This window comes from Macrosteles quadrilineatus, unplaced genomic scaffold, assembly GCF_028750875.1.
Source record: "Macrosteles quadrilineatus isolate MER2022 unplaced genomic scaffold, UCM_ALF_1.0 Scaffold_4__1_contigs__length_99947679, whole genome shotgun sequence".
Classification (NCBI taxonomy): domain Eukaryota; kingdom Metazoa; phylum Arthropoda; class Insecta; order Hemiptera; family Cicadellidae; genus Macrosteles; species Macrosteles quadrilineatus.
Window position 1 is genome coordinate 4,350,758 of NW_026542597.1, and position 9,908 is coordinate 4,360,665.

General features: G+C 36.7%; 1 protein-coding gene across 1 annotated transcript; it reads right to left on the minus strand.

Annotated features, from left to right (window-relative positions):
- Positions 1-8,025: 8,025 nt before the first annotated feature.
- LOC128991699 (serine/threonine-protein phosphatase 6 regulatory ankyrin repeat subunit C-like) lies at positions 8,026-9,229 on the minus strand. Its single transcript, XM_054414798.1, has 2 exons — positions 9,042-9,229; positions 8,026-8,350 (listed from the first exon to the last, which is right to left on the minus strand). Exons 1-2 carry the CDS (start codon positions 9,227-9,229, stop codon positions 8,026-8,028), a joined length of 513 nt encoding a protein of 170 aa, XP_054270773.1.
- Between the last annotated feature and the right edge of the window lie 679 nt (positions 9,230-9,908).

Sequence of the window (9,908 nt, forward strand, 5' to 3'; positions counted from 1 at the left end):
AAAGGGGCAGACTTTGACTTTTTAAGATCTAGTCTTAGATTAATTTGATTGGAGTTGCAAGATAATCAATTCTACAAGGTCATAGCTAGGCGAAATAGGAGGGCTTAGCTTTATTCAGGAACAATAGGGGTCCATAGCAAGAAGACTGAAAATATATATGGAGTTACTACAAGGAAAATTATTACTTTAGTTTTTATTGATCCCCTTACTTTTGTGTTATTCACACAAGAGAGGACTGACGTATTTTTTAACTTAAATGTTTCGAAATTGCATCAGTGGTAAATAACTGGGACAGCAACAAAAAGAAAACTGGTTTCCCCATTTATTTTTGCTTTGAATACACCACTCTGGACAGTTTTGAAAATGTAAAAAAGAAAAATATGGATTTTCCCTGGGAAGATATTAGAGGGTAATTCACAAAAGTTTTCTCTCCTGTGGATCCTTACAAGTTGACGTTGCTGAAACTAAATTCTGGAGTTCAGGTGCTGTTAAAATTTGTTATTGAATATCTGGCGGACGTGGAGAAACTATGATCTGGTCTAAATGCTGAGATGTCAGAGGCTAAAACTTAATGTTCTCTTAGTAAATCATTTTCTAAAAAAAATAATATAAATTTATACTGTGTTCCATATTTAATTAAGTACGGATATGGTAACCTTGTCCATAAAAAGTCTGTAGAAAAAAACTGGTAATTTTACATATGCATTTATGGTGTCGATGAATAGGAAATGACCAAATCATTGTGATCTTGAATTGACAGTGTCAAGGACTAAATTATCGTCAGGCAATGAGATTATACTGTTATAATATGTATTGTAATGGAGGGTAGCCTAGGCAAGCTAGGTTGATGACCTGTTGTCAGGCCTTGCTACCTCGGAAGCGTGCTGGAGGTGTTTTCGTAAACACTGAGGGCTTTGCACTGAGTAGCTTTCGGGTTCAATTAATATAGGCCACCAGAGGTAGAGAAAGGGGTCAGTCGGCCAGGGCAGGGTGCCCAGAAGAGTTGGGTGAGTACTGGTTGCTCTATCTTAGGGTTAGGCCCTTTAGCTGGGAGTTTTTTGAGGGGAAGTTTTATTTAAGGGGATTAAGAGTTAATCTTTTGATTAAGATATTTTGATTGATTTATAAATTACGTGGAAGTAGATTCATTTTTGGGAATTTCATACTCAAAGTTCTAGCTGCCTCCAGGATATTTCCAATCAGCCATTCATTAGTAGGTTTGTTGATAATAATTGTTTTATTGTTGTTAGAACAGTTAATTTCTTTGAGAGAATAAAAAGTTCAGTACTTTGAATTTAATCTTGTCATTAATCCTCTCATTTAACAGCCATCCAAATCATAACTAAATTATATAAGGTTAAGATCCGGGTTTCACTAAATTTACACTCCCATGTGTATATGCGGGACAACCTGTAAAGTGTGAGAGGTTTTCCTGCATATCACAGTATCCCTCGAATATGAGATTACCCTAATTTCTATATAATAATTTCTAAAACTGATTTTACAAAATTATCATCAATTCCCAAAAGAATTGGTTATCATAATTTATTTTTGTACTCTTGTATTCTTTATGTTTGTTTTAAAGTAATTGTATGCCACAACATAATTTAGTCAGAAAGCAGAAGTATAAACACATATTGCTGAAAGTGTTAACTTATTTTAAATAAGTTATATTTTGATTTTTTTAACTAACCCAACGGTAACAATTTAGTTTTTAGTTGTACGTTCTACCTACAATATTTGTATTATGATTAAAGTTATATAACTGCTTGTATAGCAATTATTGTAAAAAAGTATGTGGAATGAAACAAAACCTGTTTTATGTATATTTAATAAACTGTTTCTTCAAAAGGTATTATTTTTTATTACTTCCCTACCGATACTTTAAAAAAAAATCTACTAAGCTATAGTATTCCAAAGCACTCATTCTTCAAATTTGTTTGTTCATTAATTTACAAGAATAGAACTTAGGATTATTTACATAGATCTATCCAAGATCTTAGATCTTAGAATTAGTATTATTAATGATAGAGTCATAGTGAGAAAGCTAATCTTTTAAATAGTAAACATTTTGAGCACTAGTTAGTTACATTCTGATCCTACTTTCAGCGCATGTTGGAATAAAATATAAAGATCAGATTTTTGGTAAAATTGTACTATTTTGGATTACCACTGATAATACCAAAGTTACTTACTTTTCTAAGTATAACCTATGTTTTTTCAGAAATTTAAAGACTTTTTCAACAGTAATTTTACATAGCCAGATTACTTAGTTATTATTGTACAATAGTATGTATAATGTAGTAAAAAAATATTTTACTATACAGCTATGTTTTTTGTTGTTGTTTACAATTACAGCGTTCTCAGTACAGAGACATCATCTCCGATGCAACCAACTTCACAGTTTTTCTTTTTGCAGTTCCTGCGTTGCCTTACGACATTGTCAATCAAAGATTGTATCAAGTCCTCAGTCAATTGGTTACCTCTCTTTCGTGGCCTACCCGGGTAAAATTTGAGCACCCGATCTACAGCTCTAAATCTTCTAATAATTTTGGAAAGTTTGTTTGGGCAAAACGCAAATAAATATCTATTGTAGACATACGATTCCAGCATGCTGAGGAAGTCAATTTGCTTTGCGAGCCGTCTAGCTCTTCCTTGCTTCTCAAGCATGGCAATGTCGCTGACCGCTATACCAACCAGAAGATTCATCAGGACGATCGCCATCAACACCATGAAGTACAGAAAGATGCCACGGCCCACCACAGCATTCATACCGTTTACTGTCCGGAACATCTTCTCATAGTCTAACTCAAAGGTCATGACCAGGACCTTGGTGAACGATCTCCACACGTCTGTGAACTGACCGGAGTCTCGGAAGTGGATCATGAAGGCGAACATGAATCCAAGGATGACAAACAGAAACGTAGCCAACACCTAGAACAGAACACATAGGACTAGTGCGTCTTGCAAAATATGTTTATGATTTATGCTATGCCAAATCTTAAAATGTGTGAAGGGAATATATTTTAGTGATATTCAAAATTCAATTCCAGGGCCTAGGGGCGCAAGAACGAGAGAGACTCTCTGCAAGGAAGGGGGAGTGGGTGCAGTTATCTCTTGGAGATCCTAGCATAGGTATAGCATGTCAAATGAAAAATGGGTTGTCTGCAAGAAACAAATAGTAAATTTAATTTCATTTCATTTCACATCTACTGTCCAATCTTCCATTGTATCTTATGTATTGACAAGACTTGTTCAGTCCTTATGCTGTGTGTAAATATATTGGGTGCAATACCGTAAATACATTTCTGGCAACAGTGAAGAACATGACGATGTAGAATCCAAGAGTGGAAGGCCAACGGGAAAGAAGAAAAAGAAGCTCTAGCCAGGACAGAAGCACAGCAACTGACGACACTTGGGCCAGCCATTCGGTAGGATGATCGCCCAGTAGCACTATGAAGGATAGCAAGAAGGATGACCACTTGATCCAGGATTCCAGCTCCTTAAAGTAGTAACGCTGCATTCTGAATGCCTGGAGAAGCTCCTGATGAAAAATTACAGACATGGTTTACAGTAAATAAACTTATTTTAATGTATTTAAAGCAGTTATTTTTAGCTTATAACTTGTTGTATTTAATTTTCACTAAACTAGATATTGTGTATTACCTAGTTAGGTTTTAATCTGAACCGTCCTGTATATTAAAACGTGAAGGGGGTTTTTACTCAAGAATTCTTTTATTTAGTGTTTTTTTTACACCAATGGTATTTTTTACGTTTTGAAAGGGAACGGACCCAACCCTCGTCTTGTTACTATCTACATTAAACTTTTTGTTGGATAGCACCATTAGTTCTTAGCCCGATGACAAATGGCATCTGGGTGGAGGGCCGCGTTAAGGGTCAGTGTAGCCCTGGGCAAACTCAAAATCAGCGCCCTCCTTTTTTCCTAGTGCTCTGTATTTTTTTTCCCGGGCAGTAGTTGTACGGCACCCACCAGGGGCCCTTAACCCCCGGCGCCCCTGGGCATATGCCCAGTCTGCCCGTTTATAAAAGCGGGCCTGTCTGGGTGGAAATGATTTCGCTTGGAATTGAACCAGTGACCTTTAGATTTAAGGCGAGCACTATCAACCACTTGGCTACCCAGAAAATTTCTGTATTCTGTAGTAAAAGCTTGACAGATTTTCATGATTCTTCTTTTGAAGTAAAGAAAGATTGAAGGATGATTCATTTGGAGGAAGGATTGATAAAAGCCATAACTTTAGTTTTGGGTTTCAGCTTTTTAGAAGTTTTATATTTTTTTTTGTCTAAAAAGTATACCTTGTTTGGTGAATAGAAGCTTCAGTCCCCCCAGATGAATATTTAAAAAAATACTTCTTGAATCGTGCCAAAGAAAGTGAAAAGGAAAATTACTAAAAGGACTAAGAAGAGTTTAGGAAGTCTGATTCCATTTGCCTCAAATGGCACAGAGTTGAGAGTATACAAGAATTAGTGCAATGCCACTGTTGAACGTTGTTATTCAACATATTAGTTTATAGTACGTAACAAACCTGTATGGTTATGATGAGGAGAGAGATTCCCAAAGTGAAGCTACAACCACAGGTTACCAAATACAAGAATCTTGAATGCATCTGTCCCCAGAGAACATAATAACACATTGCCATTGAGGTCAGTGACAAGGTAAACATCATGTACAGTGCCATTATGACGAAGAAAAGAACTCTCATCCTCCTCCATTTTAGATGTAGAAAGGTTTGAATCAGAGGGTGTAACAGCACGTTTTCTTGCACTGCACATTTCTTACAGTTCAACAAAGAGTCTAACACTTTCATTTGCTTCCTATCTGGTCCGAGAGGTTGAAGAATGTCATAATTCACTTTTATCTCACACTCGTTGCTATTCAACGGGTATTCATTGACTTGAATGTAGCAGTCAAACACATCGTTAAAAAAGGCAGCTGGATCAAGTATGTTGCAAACAATTATGTCAAAAGCTGTTCTTTTTTTGAAATCTGAATCCAAAACGGTTGTCGCCAAATTCGCTCCGTTGAGTAACATTATTTTGACACATTCATGGTTTGAAAACCTAGCCGCAACGTGTAATGGATACCATTTATCTTCGTTTTTAGCCTTGAGGGTGCTTAAATCGTGATTTACAATTGCTAGGACTATCTTAGAACGCCCTTTCATGGCAGCGATATGTAAGGGCGTTGATTTGCGGTAAGGACACTGGAAGGACACTTTGTGCACATCACATCCTGCAGCTAAAAGGACATCCGCACAGGATGTGGATCCCTCCAGAGCCGCTAGGTGGAGGGCAGTCAAGCCACCATTCTGCTCGTTGGTCTGTGAGTTCTTGAACATTGCCATGCGAGGGTACTTAAGGATTTCTGCCAAAACTGAGCTGTGACCTCTGATGGCACATAGGTGAATGAGACTGCACTTTCCAGGCAGCTTGATAGTGACGTCTGCACCCTTGGCGAGAAGAACCTCCACACAGGCCAACTGACCCATGGACACAGCCCAGCTTAGTGGTGTTTCATGGTGTCTGTTGCGTGCATCGATCATCTGGACAGATAAAAGGAACTTTAGACATAAGACTGCAACAGTACAGATACTTACAGTACTTAGATAGGATTTTGTGGAAGAGTTTTTAAGCAAGTCTTCAGAAAATTAAGGAAACAGAAGCGACTTTACTAACTAACCTAATATAGGTTCCACGTGGTAACAGCGCATTACAACACAATTAACTTGATGTTTTACCCATTCAACTCTCCACGGGGCTTCTTCATGAGTAAAAAGATGAGTTTTATTAACGTTTGTGTGATATCAACTGATTAAAACTATTTTCTAATGTGAGTTACAGTATCCTCCCTTCTTCCTTAACTCATAAGCTTAAACCATAAATTAAACAACAACTTGTACACAGTGTATTTGATGATTTGATGATGAAATTAAATTCAAATTGTAATGAATGATTACTTGAACTAATGTAAAAACCATGTCTACAAAATAAAGAAACTCTATTGCATCTTCTTATATAGTAACCAATAACTTTACCTATGACTACTTTTGATTTCACAATTTAAACTATCGAGTGACATTGGTGAACGGTACTTACATTGACTGCTTCCCTGATTGTAAGTAGCTCCTTCAGCAGATCTGGCTGATGAGTAGCCACAGCCATGTGTAATACTGTTTGACCATCACTAGAAGTGACCTTTACATCAGCTCCAGCCTCCAACAGATGACTGACTCCTGGGAACCACATCTGGGCAACAGCGAGATGTAATGGAGTACGCCCTTGGAAGTCAACGGCATCCAGTACCTTGTGATAAAGTGATAAGAAACAGATTGTTTCTAGAGTTAGTGATGGAAATGCATACATAAATTAAGTAAAATTTTTAAGTATTCAATTGTTCTAAAACCTTCCAAGTTAAATTAACTGGTTCCCTGGTTCCCTCGAATAGTTCTAAAAACCGCTTTATGTAAAGAGGGACTTCATTTTTGGAATATTAAACTTTAGCAAGAAACGTAAGGCTTTATGTAAGTGACCTAATTAGAGTGTTAATTTTACCTGTGCTGTTTTTTAAAAGGGAATGCTATAAAATATTCATTAGATGCAGCTTAGTAAAAAATATAAATATTCAAGGAGTATAAAACAACTTTAGCAATCAATTCTAAAACTTTTTACCTGTATGGATTGATTTTTCTCCAATATAATTCTGAGGGGCTCAAGAAGACGTTTAGATACTGCAAGATGAAGTGGTGTAAGGCCTTCACCATTCAAAATACTCAGACTAGCTTCATTATCAAGCAGAAATTCAATTAGCTGTGGATCCTCTTGCAATACAGCAGTGTGAAGGCAGTTAACTTCCATTGTAACTTGGTTTTCAACTCCTTGACCTAGAGTGCTTTTCCGTATTGTAAATTTAGCACCTTTTTGCAATAAGCAGTTAATAATGTTTTGCATGTCACTAGGTGTTTTTGAGGACTTAGACAAGCCAACTGCCTTTCCTATTGTTATTTCTCCCACCACATCCAAAGGAGTTAAATCTCTTCGATCTTTAACATCAACTTTAGCTCCTTGTTCAAGCAAAAGTATTACACAAGTTAAGTTGACGCTTTGAGCAGCTTGGTGAAGAGGAGATGATTTTTGTGCAACTTGAGGAATCTGCAAATTAAATTTGAACAAACTATACAATCTTGCTAAAGTTTTATAGTATCTTAATATAGATGGGTGGGTAGCTGAATCATTAGACATTACTCATCCTATAATTTTAAGTTAAACCCTAACAAAACTGTCATTGATCTTTCGTTTTAGCCTTGCCCAGTTATTATTGACAATTGGGATTTTTAGTAAATTACCTCCACCAAAGAAACATTTTATCGTGTTAAGAAAGCTATAACCAGGCATATATTTTTTCTGGTTGGGGGTCTTTTTTACTTTGCATTTGTCCATCTACATATGCCTCGCACATTGATTGCACATAAATATGGCTATTTGTGTCACTCTGTCTTTAGTAGAGTAACATCCCTGAAAGAAAAATAGTTAATTGTCGTTTCTCTTATAGGTAGTAGGCTAAGTAATCAAAACGCATCTGGCTCAACCACGACTAAAATCGATAGCTTTTTAATAGTTCAAAATAGAGCCCAACCGTCCTCATCATTGGACTTTTCATAAAAATGGTCCTGGATGGTAGTGGTCAGTAACAAATACACACTCACACTGTATATCTATCCTATTGTATTTTTTTTTTATATGTACAAACCAAAATTTTTTATTAATAATTCCCTAATACAAATCAATTAATATTGGTAAGACAAATTATATGTATAAAATAATAAAGTGAAGGCTTAATAGAGCAATGAGTGAATTTCTGCACCATCTTCAAACTGAATGCTTAAAATTTTGTCTTGTTCCTCAAAGCCTAAGCGAAACTGCTCGAATGATGGAAAGCTGGCTTTGGATCCTTAACATCCAATAGTTTGGGAGTATGGTTTTCAATTGGTATTAATATAATAAATCAATTCATACAACCTTGTCAGAGACAGAGCTATGATCGTGGCTCCAGCAGTCTAGACTCAGTGTGTCCTCAGACTCATGTGAGGGCACCACCTGACTGTTGACCATGTCGGGATCTTGTTGCAGCAGCAGACGTAACAAAACTGGATCGCCGACAGCTGCTGCCACATGGATGGCCTGTCTACCCTCCAGGTCACGTCGCAGGACGTCTACCCCCCAGGACAGCAGCAGTCTTGCGATGTCCTCATGTCTGCAAGCCACTGCTAGATGTAGTGCGGAGGTAAGGGTTGGGCGACATGTGGCGTTGACTGATGACCCTGTTTCTAGATACCTGCAAAATGAATTGAACGATGACAGACTGGAAACAATTCCATAGTTAGGGGTCGTACATCATGTTTTGGAGTGAGATTTTGAAGTCTTTTACAAGACAAGGGTGGTTACATTATAAAAAGACAAGGTACGATCAAAAAACTAATTTCCAATATCTGGGTAGCCTCATTCCAGACCACTACAGCTACGGTCCTAAAAACGATTGCATCATGTCTCTTAATTTAAAACATCGTCCCTTCACAGATTGAACACAATAAAAGGATGTCACTTTTTGAAACTAATTGTTTTTTTAAGATTGGATTTTTTTGATGATCTTTAACAAAATCTATCTTACAATGTTGTCAAGCAATTCACTCTATATTCGTGTTGTGTGTGAGATGGATTATTAAAAAATCACTAAAGAAGAATATCATGGCGGACATGGTATTCCAAGCCGAAAGTTAATTAAAGCAAGAAGAAAAAGTTAATATCTTTAATTTCTTCCATAGCATTCAAGAATGGAATTAAAGAAGCCGAAACCCAGGTAATCCACTTCAAGAACAAGTCTCACTTTTGACGGAAAATTTTTGTATGTAGTACATCTATATGAAACAGCTCTGATGATCACTGATGACAAATTAAACTATTACGGTAATGAAAAGACAAACAGTAAATAGAAAAAAATCTTAAAATTAATAATAACTATAGGCTACCTTTTTACTGAATCTGTGTTTCCAGCCAAGACCTCTATAAGCAGTTCCGCGTTGAGTCTTCCTCTCCGCCGGTCGTCCCTTGGCTCGGTCTCCAGACCACCAACCCTGGGTGAGGATGAGCCTCGTGCCTGAGGGGAAGGTCCCTGTGGAGGCGGTGACATGTCCAGCACATGGTGTGACAGCGACATCAGCTGTTCTGTTAGATACAATGATAACAACGAGACACACCCAGGGTGATTAATTAGTGAGCTGAATTGTTAATGGCAGCAATCTAATATTTTAACAACTGGTAAAGAACATCCTGCATGATTGCATTGAATAAAAATACTGTATGAATAACGCTCGACCTATAAAGACTTTATAAAGTGTTAACCTGTAATGTCAGGTCATGTTTAAGTCTGTTTGAAGTGATATTGACGCAAAAGGTTCTTTTGAAGGGGAAAATGTTATTGTTTACGTTTTAATTTTGGTTATATCACCAGAGAACAAGCTATAATTTATATATGGTAAGTTAGACAATGAAAAGACTAGGGGTTGGATCACCCATTTTTAGATAATATAAAAAATGTCAACTCAAGGAAACGAATATTAAAAATAATGTTAATAAATTTATAAATTTAAAGGTAATCTACATTTGTCTGACAGAAACGTACTTTGGAATAGTTTTTCACCAACCATAAGTTGTTCAATGTTCAAGCAAGGGGGTACTATTCATTATTGATTGTTCATTTGTTCATTGTAATTAGTCACAATAGCTGTTTTGTGTAAAATGTACATTCCAAATGTTTTTTCAAATCTCTGACTCGTTTTTGAGTGCATGACCTGGGTTTTTGCTCTTGTCAAGCCATAATAATTTCTGTCACGGGC

What these genes read in the sequence shown, in the direction of transcription:
- LOC128991699 (XM_054414798.1), bottom strand. Translation starts at nt 9,229, where the DNA reads ATGTCGCTGTCACACCATGTGCTGGACATGTCACCGCCTCCACAGGGA. An exon ending in AACACAGATTCAGTAAAAAG is followed by an intron (nt 8,351 to 9,041) that starts GTAGCCTATAGT and finishes TTCATTTTGCAG; the next exon opens with GTATCTAGAAACAGGGTCAT.